Source organism: Procambarus clarkii, chromosome 5 (assembly GCF_040958095.1).
Source record: "Procambarus clarkii isolate CNS0578487 chromosome 5, FALCON_Pclarkii_2.0, whole genome shotgun sequence".
In the NCBI taxonomy this organism is placed as follows: Eukaryota; Metazoa; Arthropoda; class Malacostraca; order Decapoda; family Cambaridae; genus Procambarus; species Procambarus clarkii.
The window spans coordinates 2,269,433-2,286,048 of record NC_091154.1 but is presented as its reverse complement, the minus strand read 5'-3'; the positions used below and the strand labels follow the sequence as shown (position 1 = coordinate 2,286,048).

At 43.5% G+C, this 16,616-nt stretch overlaps 1 protein-coding gene and 3 non-coding genes across 6 annotated transcripts; 2 read left to right on the top strand and 2 right to left on the bottom strand.

The window, feature by feature from the left end:
- Positions 1-367: 367 nt before the first annotated feature.
- Coq2 (ubiquinone biosynthesis protein COQ2, mitochondrial) lies at positions 368-9,875 on the top strand. Of its 3 annotated transcripts, none has more exons than XM_045752302.2 (6): positions 368-448; positions 2,532-3,208; positions 5,164-5,311; positions 5,767-5,960; positions 6,518-6,706; positions 9,487-9,875. In XM_045752302.2, the coding sequence occupies exons 2-6, from the start codon at positions 2,552-2,554 to the stop codon at positions 9,664-9,666; spliced, it is 1,368 nt and encodes a 455-aa protein (XP_045608258.2). In that variant the 5' UTR covers positions 368-448; positions 2,532-2,551; the 3' UTR covers positions 9,667-9,875. The 3 variants fall into 3 exon arrangements, with proteins under 3 accessions (XP_045608258.2, XP_045608266.2, XP_045608249.2); XM_045752310.2 differs by lacking the exon at positions 368-448 and adding an exon at positions 617-745; XM_045752293.2 differs by lacking the exon at positions 368-448 and adding an exon at positions 692-838.
- A 4,575-nt stretch (positions 9,876-14,450) lies between these two features.
- Positions 14,451-14,523, bottom strand: TRNAK-UUU (transfer RNA lysine (anticodon UUU)). The gene has a single exon. It is a non-coding gene; the product is annotated as a tRNA-Lys (tRNA).
- A 213-nt stretch (positions 14,524-14,736) lies between these two features.
- Positions 14,737-14,818, bottom strand: TRNAS-AGA (transfer RNA serine (anticodon AGA)). The gene has a single exon. It is a non-coding gene; the product is annotated as a tRNA-Ser (tRNA).
- Positions 14,819-15,650: 832 nt separating this feature from the next.
- TRNAK-UUU (transfer RNA lysine (anticodon UUU)) lies at positions 15,651-15,723 on the top strand. Its single transcript has one exon. It is a non-coding gene; the product is annotated as a tRNA-Lys (tRNA).
- The last annotated feature ends 893 nt before the right edge of the window (positions 15,724-16,616 follow it).

The window sequence follows — 16,616 nt, the reverse complement described above, 5'->3', positions numbered from 1 at the left end:
ACAACTAGGTGAGTACAACTAGGTGAGTACACACACCAGGACCCTGACCAACAGAGAGGACAATACACACACCAGGACCCAGACCAACAGAGAGGACAATACTCTCGCACCAGGACCCAGACCATATACAGTGTACCTGGATTTACCTGGAGGCTACAGTTTCCCGAGGCCTCGACTGGGACAGTTAGCATGCGGCTTGTCGATAGTTCCCCCCGTGTCTTCTTTCCCCAATCACCACATGAAAAATATTAAAATATTTATCCTATCTGATTTGCCATATATATAATAAAATTCATGAGACCAAGGCTGAGCTATGGAAAGAAATATTTACCAGATGAGAAACAGTGGCGGGAACTTAACGTCTCGCGAACATAAACAAAATAAAAACAGGAGGTGGCAACCACCCGGGCGGCGGTGAGGGCGGAGCAACGATATTTTTCTTTATCATGTGAGAATTACCCGATTTTCTTGCCTTTTTTGTGCATTTGTGAGTGTTATAACCGGCTCCTGATGCCGGTTATAACACTCACAAATCGAAAAAGAGGCGGTAAATAGTTGTTTTGGGGGAGGGGAGTTATTTGATGGTATTTCTGGCGTGGTTGTCAGTCATGACGCAATGCTGTTGGTGGTCAAGTTTGGTTAAAACAGGAAAGTTCCGCCATGTGTCGTGGCTTACCGTCGTGTGGGTCACGTGACGCGGGTTACTGAGGTCATCTGAGGCGTTGTGACACCGGTGGAGCTCAAGGTCACAGCAGCCCGTGACTTGTCATCTTTGGTTTCATTCTCAACTCACAATTCGGGAATCCCGGGTTTGAATCTCGGGCGGGTTGCGGAAATGGTTAGGCGCATTTTCTTTACCTAATGCCACTGTCCACCTAGCAGTGAATAGGTACCCGGGAGTTATTCAGTTTGGTGCGGGATTGTATGCTGGTAGGGGCCAATAATTCGACCTTGGAGGGGGGGGGGCGGCATGGTTGATATAAGCCTAATGTACAGTACATATATACACAGGCTGCCTGTCTTGACAAAATTAATTAATTATTCATGTTAGTCGCTGAAGTGTCAGCCATATTGTACTCTTTGTGCAAACTCATTCCTGGATGCTATTATAATATGGCAATTACATTCTGGCAAATTGGTCACATTGGTCATTCTGGGTGTGTTAGAGACAAATATTTGTAGTAGACATAATAGAGGAAAAATAGATTGGTTAGAAAGGCGGAGTCCAAGAACTAATAACTCAATTCTGCAGACACAAATAATAAATACATTACACACCCGGCACATGGAATATATAGTATATATACATTTTTCTTCAGCTTATGTTTAAGGAGTAGTGATGACGTAGTACAGCTAGACTTGAGCCACTTATTTCTGGGATGACTTTGGTCATCCTGCAATGATTTTTGTATGTTTCTGATTTGTGGCATCCATTAACATAACAAATATGGGATAAAAAGAAGGAAATTTGACAGATGTCCAGTTGATAAGCATTGACATTACCATTATGTAAAAATGTTTGATGTTGTATCATTTGTGCCATTTGGGCCATTAATACAGTATTGCTGTATTTCATAGAGTTAAAGCAAAGTATGAACTTTATTTTGAAATTTAAGGCATTAAACTATCTGGAATAGAGGAAAAGATATGTGTGTTTAAAGGAATAAACTGAGAGTTGTTCACCACTGCCAAAGCTGATAATCGCGATAGTTTAATATTTCTACATAACCAATACTATAAACAATCCAAATTGTTTAATCATTTTTATGGTCACACATTTCGTTGGATTTGTATCCTACGTTGGATAGCCTATGCAGTAAATTAAAAAATAGTTATCATTCCCTATACAAATCTGTAAAAATCTTTTATTTCTTGAATAAAAACAACTGGTTGTGAACCTTTTTTGTTACACCAAATTTTCTATTGAACAGTTGTTCCTACTTTTACAGTGGAAACCTGCTTGAGGGAATCCAGTCTAATGATATATGATACAACACACAAACTCCAACTTCATACATGAGAAACATTGCTGGACAATCAAGACATATCAGTAAAACTTGGATTGAATGAAAGTCTGCCATATTTCATGTTCATTATTATGTTGATTCTGAAGTTTTGTCTCCATTTGAGTAGTGTTTGGTGGAGCCCATAGTAATGTTTGGGCTCCCGGCATCATGTGTAATGTTGTATATTTGGAGCAGAAGAAATGTTGGGTTAGGAAGGAATACATGGTGAAACATTGAGCCAGGTAGACTATAAACACAGCGGTGCTCTCAGTCATTTGAATTATCTATGGCTGTGGGTCTGTGCATCTGTAACTCTTTTTCTAAGTTCAAGGCTCAAAGCTCAGAAGTTCAGAAAGGTTGCTCTAAATTATGCTGATAATAATGAATAATATTAGCTTTGCTTAACAATATTAAAATTTGTCTCTTGTTTATAGTTAAAGACTCAATGTATATATATATATACAGTGTATGTATAGTGTATATCAATGTATGTACAACATTTTATCAATTAATTTTCTTTTCCAGGAGAGAGTGTTAGGAAGGGAATGTCTTTGCTCCAATGGATGGTGAGGAGAGTGCCTCGTGGAGGATCTTTAGCCATCCTTGGCCACAGAAAAATCAACTCGCTCATTTATGTTACCCGCCACTCGTGTTGCACTACGAGTCCGAGGTGTATGTTTCTGACCTGCGAGTGCCAGAGACGTCGTGTTATCGCGCCAAACTCTCACCACTGTAACGTCAGCCGGGAGAGATATTTCAGTGGTATTCCAAAATCTCCTAAAAGTATTTTGTTTGTGAAACAGCTGCAAAGGACTCATGATGGAGTGCATATAGATAAGTCTGGTAGTAGAGTTTCAGACTCCAATTTCCCACAACCCAATAATATACATGAAAAAGATAAAAAAATAGATACGGCTGGTGTAGATTTGTCCTTGGATTATGGACCAAATCCAACCATTCCTCAAAGACTAGTACAAAATGCGCCAAAGACCTTACGCGCATACCTCCAGCTGATGCGGCTTGACCGCCCCATTGGGTCTTGGCTCCTGTTTTGGCCGTGTGGCTGGAGTATTGCTCTGGCAGCCCCACCGGGGTGTCCGCCAGACCTGGGCATGTTAGCGCTGTTTGCGTTTGGTACCCTTGTGATGCGGGGTGCTGGGTGCACTATCAATGATATGTGGGACAGAGACTATGATAGCAAGGTAACTTTCCCATTATTTCCTTGGATAACTTTGTTTATGTTGGGAGGAAGTTACTTATTTTTTAAAAACACTTAACTTTGTTTTGTTGTATAACAACTGGATTGCAAACTTTATACAGCTTTAGTAAACATTGTATTCCTTGTTTTAAGTCCTGTTAAGAAATATGCTCTTATTGTGTGTCTTAAATATAAATTTCCGTAAAGCTTTGGTAAATGTTCTATTGTTGACCAGACCACACACTAGAAAGTGAAGAGACGACGACGTTTCGGTCCGTCCTGGACCGTTATCAAGTCGATTGTGATAATCAATCGACTTGAGAATGGTCCAGGACGGACTGAAACGTCTTCGTCTCTTCACTTTCTAGTGTGTGGTTTGGTCAACATTTTTCAGCCACGTTATTGTGACTCCTCGTCTGTAAATGTTCTATTCCTTGTTTTAAGTCCTTTTAAGAAATATGCTCTTACTGTGTATTTTAAATATTGATGGGAATTCAGTGTGTCATTTTGTTTGGTCATTAAATTATGTTCAGGCCAGGTGAGTCATAGAGGTAATTTTGTTGTGTATGTTCTGTGTATGTCACCCTTGTTGTCGTGTGTCTTACAATCCTATTTGTCAAAGACGTTTCACTTTTCAGTAGTTTGCTCACTGGTGAAGTTTGTGTGACACCTTAGGCTTCCAGCCCTTTTATACTTTCAAGAAAGAAAAACACTTTCCTGTTTTCTGAAGTGTAGTTGACCAGCTTACCTGCACTCTCACTGTATTTACCTGTAGATCATACCTGCTGGTTAAGGACCGAGCAGGACATGTTTAACACCACTGTTGTCCTCTGCCGTGGGCACTGCCACCAACATTATCGGGAAGAACACGATCATTGAAATGCATTTTCATCTAAAGATATTACTTATATTGTCAAGCTATTTTGTTTACTTCTTCTATTTATTGCCCTAATGCCATATTCCTCCTGGGAGCTTCATATAGCGTGTGGGGGGGGGGGGGAGCACATTTCTTCAGGGGGGGGGGGAAGGGAGAAATGTACTTTGTTTATCACCACATAAACCTTTATTGAGTTCTCTTGCTCCTCTTCTCTTCCTTTCTTGGATGAGAGTTTATCTTGGAAGAGAGCTTCACTTGCAAGATAAAGGTCACTTCTCTTTACCATATGATCTTTTATTTGACCATTGTGAAATTAATTGTGCTTCACTCGCACCCACAACTCCACATTTCACTCACCACTGTTGCTCAAAACATGTCTCGTGTACTGTTGCAATGCTTTGCCTATCCCTCATACTTACACCAGTTGCTTTTCTATACAGTATACAAAAAATAATTTCCACTGTCCGTATTCTTGAGAACTCTGCCATTTTGTACATACACGTTTCACTTCTGTCAGGGCCAGGAGCACGGTAGTACACTGTCTCGAGGTCCTTGTTTGTCTCCCAGTCTAACATTCCTTTCATTCATTATACGATTCTCTTCTTCCGCTCTATACATTTTCTCTTGTTTCACCTTGCACACTCCTCTTTTGTTGATCTAATACTGCTGCTTTCTTGCCTGTAAAGCTGTGTTGTGTGCTTATATAAGGTCTCTCTCTTATGAGCTCCATCAACTGTGTTCAGTCTTTATGCTGCTTTTTCAGAAGCAATTGCCAGTCTTACAAATCTCTCCATCACAGCCAAGAATAATTCACATTAATGTGACTGAAAATGAATTCCCAGCCCATAAAGGAAAGTGGCAACGTTTCAATCCGTTCTAGACCCTTCTCCAATACGCACTCCTTTAACATTTCTCAACCTTATCCAGATGCAGGAAGACACAAGACATGGAGTGAGTAATTACCTAATTACCTAAGTGTAGAAACAGGATGAGAGCTACGCTCGTGGTGTCCCGTTTTCCCAGCACTCTTTGTCATATAACAAGTGTAAGAGTGTAAGCTGATGTGGTGTTGGTCGTTTCAGGTGGCTCGAACAGCGGGCCGACCTTTAGCCAGTGGTTCGCTCTCGATGTTTGATGCTCTCGTGTGCCTGGGTACGCAGCTGAGCCTGGGCTGCCTTGTCCTCCTGCAGCTTAATATGTACGCGGTGCTGCTCGGGGCCAGCTCACTTGGTAAGAACGTTGTTGTTAACGGAAGAGTATTGGAGCATCACAGGTCTCATACTGCATACAATGTTCTACTTTGTCTCATACTGCATACAATGTTCTACTGTGTCTCATACTGCATACAATGTTCTACTGTGTCTCATACTGCATACAATGTTCTACTGTGTCTCATACTGCATACAATGTTCTACTGTGTCTCATACTGCATACAATGTTCTACTGTGTCTCATACTGCATACAATGTTCTACCGTGTCTCATTCTGCATACAATGTTCTACCGTGTCTCATACTGCATACAATGTTTGCTCTGCCTTGCAATTTCCTGTATATTGTCCTGTTAATATATGTATGACTTTATTATAGTAACTTTTTACGAAATGTTAGATATACAATATCTTGTGAACCACCACGATGAGGCCTCTAAGGTCTGCCATTGTGTAATAAAAGACATTGCTCAACAGGCTTGGTTGTACTATATCCCCTGATGAAACGTGTAACGTACTGGCCGCAGCTCATGCTGGGCTTCACGTTCAACTGGGGAGCGCTCCTGGGCTGGGCTGCGGTGCTTGGTTCGTGTGACTGGAGCATCTGTCTTCCTCTCTACACAGCGGGCATAGCCTGGACTCTCATATATGACACAATTTATGCACACCAGGTAAATGCTAGACCCATTTTGAAAATCCATACATGTTGGGAAGGTAATTATGCATGAGCAGCACATGAGAAGGGTCCCTGGTGGTGCGTGGCAGTGTGTGGCGACACACTCGTCCTGCGCCTCATGAGCAAGGTTTACCTTTATTTGGTTTAGGCTCATATTTGACCAGGATCCCTGTTAGATAATAATTGTCACAGCCAGGATCCCCATTAGATAATAATTGTCACAGCCAGGATCCCCATTAGATAATAATTGTCACAGCCAGGATCCCCATTAGATAATAATTGTCATAGCCAGGATCCCCATTAGATAATTGTCTCGATCATCAGTGCATAATACCGCTTTCTTATACAGTATCTCAAATTTTTATTTCATCAGTTTCTATTTTCTCCGAGCTGCTTAATATTTATAAGTATATTACAATAATCTTTTCTGTACTAATTCAGTTATTTGGTACGTTAATAAATGTATTTTATGTTCTGATACATGGAAGAAATTACATGGTCTTGACAGATGATGTTATTTATATATCACCAGTAATGTATTTATCCTTTCAGGACAAATATGACGATGTGATAATTGGCATCAAGTCAACAGCATTGAAGTTTGGCGACACAACCTGGAAATGGCTCAGTGGCTTCGGTGTGATGATGACCTCCAGTTTACTGCTCGTCGGCTATAATTCCGAACTGGCATGGCCGTACTACCTGGCTGTGACGGCCACTGTGGCACACATAGCAAACCAGGTGTGTATTTTTGCTCTTTTTCTCAGTTTTTGTCTTTACACAGGTGTGTACAGGAGCAGACTACTTTTGACTTTTTTAGCAGGCTGAGAGCTATCTCTTGCCATAGCTCATGGTAAGCCTTACCCTACTAGTTTTACCCTGGAACACGACCCGCCAGTCGTTCAACAAACAAGTCCTCTGTTACTGCTGGGTGAACAGGGGTGAAGAGTTAATAATTGGTGCCCAGACAATCTTCCCTGCGGCCAGGACTTGAACGCAGGCCATATTGCTCGGTGTGTCCTGCTCTGTCAGTTTAGCGTCCTGCTGTAGAGGGTTTGGTCCAGGAAGTTGTGTCCTGCTCTGTCAGTTTAGTGTCCTGCTGTAGAGGGTTTGGTCCAGGAAGTTGTGTCCTGCTCTGTCAGTTTAGTGTCGTGCTGTAGAGGGTTTGGTCCAGGAAGTTGTGTCCTGCTCTGTCAGTTTAGTGTCGTGCTGTAGAGGGTTTGGTCCAGGAAGTTGTGTCCTGCTCTGTCAGTTTAGTGTCCTGCTGTAGAGGGTTTGGTCCAGGAAGTTGTGTCCTGCTCTGTCAGTTTAGTGTCCTGCTGTAGAGGGTTTGGTCCAGGAAGTTGTGTCCTGCTCTGTCAGTTTAGTGTCGTGCTGTAGAGGGTTTGGTCCAGGAAGTTGTGTCCTGCTCTGTCAGTTTAGTGTCCTGCTGTAGAGGGTTTGGTCCAGGAAGTTGTGTCCTGCTCTGCCAGTTTAGTGTCGTGCTGTAGAGGGTTTGGTCCAGGAAGTTGTGTCCTGCTCTGTCAGTTTAGTGTCGTGCTGTAGAGGGTTTGGTCCAGGAAGTTGTGTCCTGCTCTGTCAGTTTAGTGTCCTGCTGTAGAGGGTTTGGTCCAGGAAGTTGTGTCCTGCTCCGTCAGTTTAGTGTCCTGCTGTAGAGGGTTTGGTCCAGGAAGTTGTGTCCTGCTCTGTCAGTTTAGTGTCCTGCTGTAGAGGGTTTGGTCCAGGAAGTTGTGTCCTGCTCTGTCAGTTTAGCGTCCTGCTGTAGAGGGTTTGGTCCAGGAAGTTGTGTCCTGCTCTGTCAGTTTAGTGTCGTGCTGTAGAGGGTTGGTTACAGAAAGGAGGAAAGAGCCACCTTATTATTACAACTAAAGAGCATGTTAGCACTTACCCTCTGGAATAAAGCACTACATCAAGTTCTGGGCAGCGAGGGATCATCAGGTGTTGTTCATTCACTGTTAGTCCCTGTGCACCCGGCAGTAATTGGGGCCTGGATGTGAAACACTCGGCAAAATGTACACTTTTGGGAAAATTCGGTGCTAAATAAACAACTGGTCAGTTCCAATATGTGATTCCCCCCCCCACCCCACCCCCCCGCCCCCCCCAAAAAAAGATTGCCTCTACTAGATCTGTTTTCAATAACCTGTCAACCTTAGCTCTCCTCAGCAATGAATGTGGGGCAGCCAAAATTTAAGGTAAAAGTTATTATTTGAGTTTGGACCTTCCATGAGTGCTGTGGTGAAATTTTGGGTTAGTATTAACATCATTTATCCATCAAATGAATTTGTGTCATGGTAATAAGGGGCATAACAAAGGGTATTATTTGTATATCTATTGGTAAATAGTTTACAATGGTTGGATCTTAAGTGAGTATTGAGAGGTCGTGATGAATGTATTCAACCTATCTTGACCTTTGTGTATATCTGGTTCAGAATCGGTGACATGGGTGATGTAAAAGTCTTGGATTTTCTCAGTATTTTAATGCATCCATTCTAAATGTGATCACCGCATGCTGTTGACAGATGGGGAAAGGGGCTTCGTGCATGTCACCTGAGAAAGGCAATTCCAGAGAGTAAAATGTTGCATTTGTAAATCAGCCCCTCAGAGATAAGATTTTTATCTTATTATTTTATCTTATTTTATTTATAAGCACGCTCACTGCTGCTCTCCCTTCCACCTCTGTTTGTACCACTCCCACTCTGCATTATCAACACTTTCCACTTTTGCTTTATTTACTGCTTTTCTATTTTGTATTGGCTTATCACTTTCACTTCTAAACAAATAGTAAAAAAATGATATGTTTATCCTTAAGAAGATAAAAAACAGTGCCTTTGCTAATGCCATATTCAGCGCACACGACACTTCTTGGGACTCTGCTCTCCACCTTCTTAATTATTTCAACTTTCTTCTCAAATGTCATCACTGACCTCTTTCTTTTACGTGTCCCGCTTGTGGATGCTTTCACTGACACAATGCGTGCATTTGGAGCCGATATGGTGCACGGATGTTCCTAGATTGTGCAGATATATCCAACAAAGTCACTGAATGAACACTCCAGTCTCGTGACAAATCAAAACAATGGGAACAAAGTGAATCTGTGACGTCACTGGGTAGAAGGTACTAGAGTTGTGCCCAACACGGTCAGTGGGCAAACCAGGCCATCTCCCACCCACCACCCCGGGCAGGCATGAAGCCTGGCAGACCGCTTCCTCGCTTCCCAAACTTAGTTTGGGAAGTTCTTGTTCTTCTGTCAGGGACTGTGGAACTAGTTGCTGGGTGTGACATACATCACCTGTTTTGATGGTCATGGGATGCTCTGTTTCCTGCCAGCTACAGTACAAGAAAATAAAAACTTGCAAATCTGTTCTCGGTCTGTTGGTAGACCAAGAACCTCTATTATGCCATTCACAGTGATCATGTTCTTAGCCATTAGCAGGTTTTTCACCAATACATTTGACGTATATTAAATTTCACAATACAGAAATTGATTGATTGATTGCCTTTTGTTTTTAACGTACGGCCAGGTGTGGACGCTGGATGTCAACAACCCGGGCGACTGTGGTCAGAAGTTCCGAGCAAACCGCCACATCGGTCTCCTGCTGTTCGCTGGCATTGTTGGAGGCACTTTGCTCAAGACTGCACACACAAATATTAAAAGCGCGGAGGGGAATCCAAACAAAGTTAATAGCTTGCAAAACAATTGACATTTTAGCACTTTTTATGTAAAACTTGTTGAGTGTAGTGAATTGTTTTTGTCAAGAAAATAGTTCAGTACTGAAATATATTTGTATTGTTGTTGTTTAATGGCACACACTTTAATATGGTCATTTCTAGTCATGATGGTGTGTGCCTTGTTAACAAACAATTTCAAATGTGTGGGAAATTTTATGTAAATAAACTTGGTCTATATTGATCCTTTTTTTTTTTTGTCTGTCTTAAAATGTCACCTATTGTTAAAGAAAGTTTAGCAGGACCTTGTAAGATAAAATATGAGGTTACTTGAAGAGTTGCACATGCTAAGATTAACTGTCACATCTTGTCCCGAGTCAGGGAGATGATATTTTGAAACAAGCCTTAAGAGTAGGTATTACATCACTAAAACAAATGAGAAAAATCAGTACACCATTTAACCAGTTGCTCGGTGGGGCCACGGAGCTAGATCTCGCTTCCCATGGGCACTGATAGCCAAGCACATGCGTGTACGTGGCGACGCAGGCTCCAAACCCAGCATGCTACCATTGAACAAATCCACAAGGGCCGTGACGAGGATTCGAACCTGCGTCCGAGAGCATCCCAGACGCTGCCTTAATCGACTGAGCTACGACATGGTCAAAAGGAGTTGAAACTGAAGTTCTACTGAACTTACTCAGTCGATTAAGGCAGCGTCTGGGATGCTCTCGGACGCAGGTTCGAATCCTCGTCACGGCCCTTGTGGATTTGTTCATTTGATGCATCACGCAATTGTGATTTCTGTGTGTAATGCTACCATTGTCATCACCTTACGAGTCCGGCGGTCTTGTGAGGACCTATCAACCCTGCAGAGGTTGATAGGTCTTAATAACCCTCCAGAGGTTGATAGGTCTTAATAACCCTCCAGAGGTTGATAGGTCTTAATAACCCTCCAGAGGTTGATAGGCCTTAACCCTCCAGAGGTTGATAGGCCTTAATAACCCTCCAGAGGTTGATAGGCCTTAATAACCCACCAGAGATTGATAGGCCTTAATAACCCTCCAGAGGTTGATAGGCCTTAATAACCCTCCAGAGGTTAATAGGTCTTAATAACCCTCCAGAGGTTGATAGGCCTTAATAACCCTCCAGAAGTTGATAGGCCTTAATAACCCTCCAGAGGTTGATAGACCTTAATAACCCTCCAGAGGTTGATAGACCTTAACAACCCTCCAGAGGTTGATAGACCTTAACAACCCTCCAGAAGTTGATAGGCCTTAATAACCCTCCAGAAGTTGATAGGCCTTAATAACCCTCCAGAGGTTGATAGACCTTAATAAAGCTCCAGAGGTTGATAGGTCTTAATAACCCTCCAGAGGTTGATAGGCCTTAATAAAGCTCCAGAGGTTGATAGGTCTTAATAACCCTCCAGAGGTTGATAGGCCTTAATAACCCTCCAGAGGTTGATAGGCCTTAATAACCCTCCAGAGGTTGATAGACCTTAACAACCCTCCAGAGGTTGATAGACCTTAACAACCCTCCAGAGGTTGATAGGCCTTAATAACCCTCCAGAGGTTGATAGACCTTAACAACCCTCCAGAGGTTGATAGACCTTAACAACCCTCCAGAGGTTGATAGGCCTTAATAACCCTCCAGAGGTTGATAGACCTTAATAACCCTCCAGAGGTTGATAGACCTTAACAACCCTCCAGAGGTTGATAGGCCTTAATAACCCTCCAGAGGTTGATAGACCTTAACAACCCTCCAGAGATTAATAGGCTTTAATTTAGGAGCTGAAAGGACGATAGGACTGTAAACAGGAGATGCTTTTTCGCCCATAATGTTATAAACCCATTGAACCGCCTACCCGCTGAAGCCTTGAATGGCAAAAAAACTCCTGAACTTTAAAATCAGCTAGACAAAATAATGAGGACAAATTGTGGGACCTTTGACAAGCCCCCGGCTTGCTGTCCTCATCGAGGCCACTGGAGTGTTAGGTAAATTCAGATAAATAACCCTCCAGTGGTTGCCAGGCCTTAATAACCCTCCAGAGGTTATTATATATATTAGCAGCGTATGCATATTTTAGCGTAGGTTAAGTTAAATCAGAAACTAAGAATTACCTGATAAACTCCATGTAACTTAACTTACTTCCTAAATGTCAAAATATAGTTTGGCGTTATTGAACATTAATTACTGAACCTGTACTTAGTACAGCTGTTATCTGCTGTGTAAAAAAAATAATAAAATTTGTTATTCCTTTGAATTTATTGTGAAAATTACAATCGGCTGCAATTTCTGATGTTCCAGTGACCATGTATATAATTATTTTGTTCTATTTCTCTACTTCAATTCAGTTCTGCCTTTGATCTCAATTAGTTTTAATTTCGTTGTGTTTTTAAGGTAATTTTGTCCACATCATGGAGTGAAACTGTGTGTGTGTTAATGGCTTGAGGCTTTGTCCGTGTTTCACCTGTATATCCTCTACATAGTCTTGTGTCCTATTTATGTATGTATGTATGTACTTTTGCTTCAATATAAAATGATGATTATTATAATTATTATTGGAGATGAGTGAAACATTTTAATAAGCAGTGTTGTGAGGCGTTGAGACACGCTTCGAGCGGTGTCATGAATGGCTTCACTCCGGAGAGACACGTCTCGAACGGTTCAGTTGGGAGTCACCACCGGTCCTGTGTGGGAGTGTTCCCGACTGTATCAAAGTGTTTCCGACTGTGTCGAAGTGTTTCCGACTGTGTCGAAGTGTTTCCGACTGTGTCGAAGTGTTCCCGACTGTGTCGAAGTGTTTCCGACTGTGTCGAAGTGTTCCCGACTGTGTCGAAGTGTTCCCGACTGTGTCGAAGTGTTTCCGACTGTGTCGAAGTGTTTCCGACTGTGTCGAAGTGTTCCCAACTGTGTCGAAGTGTTTCCGACTGTGTCGAAGTGTTCCCGACTGTGTCGAAGTGTTCCCGACTGTGTCGAAGTGTAGGTAAATATATTCGTCACTACTGTCGGCTAAGATAAGCATTAGGGCTACACGAACTATGTATATAGGAAGGGCCACGGCCGGTGTGTCAATGGAGTATAGTTTGTTGACAGAGTTTCCTACAGAAACTCCTACAGAGTTTCCTACAGAGTTTGTTGACAGAGTTTCCTTTCCATTATTTCCTAGCAGTCTCCGTGGTGTAGTGGTAAGACACTCGCCTGGCGTTCCGCGAGCGCTATGTCATGGGTTCGTATCCTGGCCGGGGAGGATTTACTGGGCGCAATTCCTTAACTGTAGCCTCTGTTTAACGCAACAGTAAAATGTGTACTTGGATGAAAAAACGATTCTTCGCGGCAGGGGATCGTATTCCAGGGACCATAGGATTAAGGACTTGCTCGAAACGCTACGCGTACTAGTGGCTGTACAAGAATGTAACAACTCTTGTATATATCTCAAAAAAAAAAAAAAGTTATTCGTTTTCGTAAAGTTGTAGAGAGGAGCTACAGTGTGGTGAGGCTGGCAGTGGGGGGCAGCAGGCGAGACCCCACGACAGGACCCATTGTTTCCTGATTAATAGATGAAGAATAACCCATCCCAGGAGGTGGCACGGGCAGGAATAGCCCCGGGCATGGGCATGTATAGCCCCGGGCATGGGCATGTATAGCCCCGGGCATGGGCATGTATAGCCCCGGGCACGAGTCATTGTTTCTTCACTCCGTGGCTAATATACACAAGGGTTGTATGCCTTGTCAAGTGTTTACATTGTTAAACACTAACAGGAAAATTGGGCGGGGGGGGGGGGGTAACATTTGACAAGTCGCCGGCTTCCTGTCGTCGTCGGATTAGGCCACTAAAGAGTTCAACTGGACCCTCGGGTAAATTCAGGTAAATTAATTGAATCATGTTCAAGTTATGCCCGAAACGCTTTGTGCATTTTTGACTTTATTTAGATTGTGATACAATTGATTTTGGACAAAGTGGAAAAGGTTTGTATTTGTTAATGCAAGTTAACTCTCCTACTAGGTCTAATATAATGTAGTACATATATGGTTTTATTTATTTATACAAGAAGGTATATTTTTTTTTTTTTTGAGATATATACAAGAGTTGTTACATTCTTGTACAGCCACTAGTACGCGTAGCGTTTCGGGCAAGTCCTTAATCCTATGGTCCCTGGAATACGATCCCCGCCGCGAAGAATCGTTGTTACAACCAAGTACACATTTTACTGTTGCGTTAAACAGAGGCTACAGTTAAGGAATTGCGCCCAGTAAATCCTCCCCGGCCAGGATACGAACCCATGACATAGCGCTCGCGGAACGCCAGGCGAGTGTCTTACCACTACACCACGGAGACTATATATTGGGTTTGTAAGAGTACATAACATTGATGTTTTTACATTATTGTAAAGCAACACGCAAAGCGGTTTGGTCAGAGCCTTAACCTAACTGATAAATTATTAATAGGTATAGTGAGGCAAATTTTGATGATTCTTAATAGGCTTCAATGTGTTATATAAGCTATACTAGGCCTTGGGATATTTAGGTTTGGATTTTAGCTTTATTTCTCAACTGTATAAAGTGAATAGTACCAAATGCTACTATCTAACTGCCCATTACGTTGGATGGACGATGGTCGACATAGTTACAAAAAGTACTATATACACACGAGGATGGGTTGTTAAGGACTCCACAAGTGCCCATAGTTGTAAGTGTCTCTGGACGATCTAAATGACTTGTAAGTGTAAAGTGTTTGGGGCAAAGATTTCCGAAATTATATACACAAAAACTTTACAGAATATGCATCGTATATACTTTTCTACTGACTAAAACGACTCGCCCGAACAGGGACTCGAACCCTGGACCCTTAGGTTAAAAGCCTAATGCTCTACCGACTGAGCTATCCGGGCTGGGAGCATAATTAGGCGATGATTCGGTAAACTGTCCTACCATTCATGACCTAATTGACCTTCCTGGAGTAAATAACTAGAGTCAACAAGTTTCTTAAGGTCATAGCGCCGCCATGCCCAAGACTTTCCCGCCAGTATTACGTCACTATGTCACTGACGGTGATCAGGATGGCGAAGATATATGCGGATAAAATTAGACTACAAAACATTATCCGCAGTGAGTAGGATTCGAACCTACGCGGGAAGATCCCATCTGATTTCTAGTCAGACGCCTTAACCACTCGGCCATCACTGCTTGGATCTACTTGCCTGTTTGTGTTTTTCAATTGGATTTACCAGGTTCTCATAATCTCTCTCTCTCTCTCTCTCTCTCTCTCTCTCTCTCTCTCTCTCTCTCTCTCTCTCTCTCTCTCTCTCTCTCTCTCTCTCTCTCTCTCTCTCTCTCTCACCTTTATGAGAAACAAATCTCTGGACTTAGTGAAGATTTCATTGCGGGGGGGGGGGGGGGTCACTATAGATGCTGATATCTCTTAGAGGCCGGCACTAGGGCCGACTCCGACGGGCTGAGCTTATGAGGACGCGCTGTGTTGGAGGATGAGTTGTGTTGACGAGGACAGGCTGTCAAGAAACATTTTTGGCCATAGTTTTATCCTAAGACTTTATTCGGGCAGTCAGCCAGTCAGTCGGCCAAGCAGCCAGCCAAGCAGCCAGCCAGCCAGATAGCCAGGCAGGTAGCCAGCCAGGCAACCAGCAGCCAGGCAGCCAGCAGCCAGGCAGCCAGCAGCCAGCCAGCCAGCCAGGCAGCCAGCCAGGCAGCCAGAAGCCAGGCAGCCAGAAGCCAGCCAGCCAGCCAGCCAACCAGCCAGCCAGCCAGCCAGCCAGCCAGCCAGCCAGCCAACCACCCAGCAGCCATCCATCCATCCAGCCAGCCAACCAGCCAGCCAGCCAGTAGCCATCCATCCAGCCATGCAGCCAACCACCCAGCCAGCCAGCCAGCCAAGATACACCACCACACATAGAGTCAGGCTGTGTAATCTCCCTCAGTGCTTTATATAACAATCCCAAACATTTACAGTTTACAAAACTAAAAAACTTTTTTTGTTAGAGACAAAATGAACTTCCTACAAGCCCGGATAGCTCAGTCGGTAGAGCATTAGGCTTTTAACCTAAGGGTCCAGGGTTCGAGTCCCTGTTCGGGCTGCCTCTTTACTTAATTCCAAGTTCAGAATTTTGATTGGATTGCGGGGCTGAGACAGGGACTGTCCCCGTCCCAGACAGGAGACAGGGACTGTCGCCGTCCCAGACAGGAGACAGGGACTGTCGCCGTCCCAGACAGGAGACAGGAACTGGGATAGTAGGGGGAAGGGGCTGGAAGCCGGGTGATTCATGAAACTGTTGTGGTTGGCTTCGGGCAGTTCAGCCTCTCCTCTGGGGGGAATCGAGTAGAATGATGTGAATGGCCTTTTACATCAGACTTTTCGTAGGCAGTCTTTTTGCCCTGTCATACATGCTGTATGACCCGCCATACATGCTGTATGACCCGCCATACATGCTGTATGACCCGCCATACATGCTGTATGACCCGCCATACATGCTGTATGACCCGTCATACATGCTGTATGACCCGCCATACATGCTGTATGACCCGCCATACATGCTGTATGACCCGTCATACATGCTGTATGACCCGCCATACATGCTGTATGACCCGCCATACATGCTGTATGACCCGCCATACATGCTGTATGACCCGCCATACATGCTGTATGACCCGTCATACATGCTGTATGACCCGCCATACATGCTGTATGACCCGCCATACATGCTGTATGACCCGCCATACATGCTGTATGACCCGCCATACATGCTGTATGACCCGCCATACATGCTGTATGACCCGCCATACATGCTGTATGACCCGCCATACATGCTGTATGACCCGCCATACATGCTGTATGACCCGCCATACATGCTGTATGACCCGCCATACATGCTGTATGACCCGCCATACATGCTGTATGGATCCACAAGCCAATTTATCCCAAATAATGACAGAACCATTGAATGTTTATGCTCAGGAAAAACAGATTTAC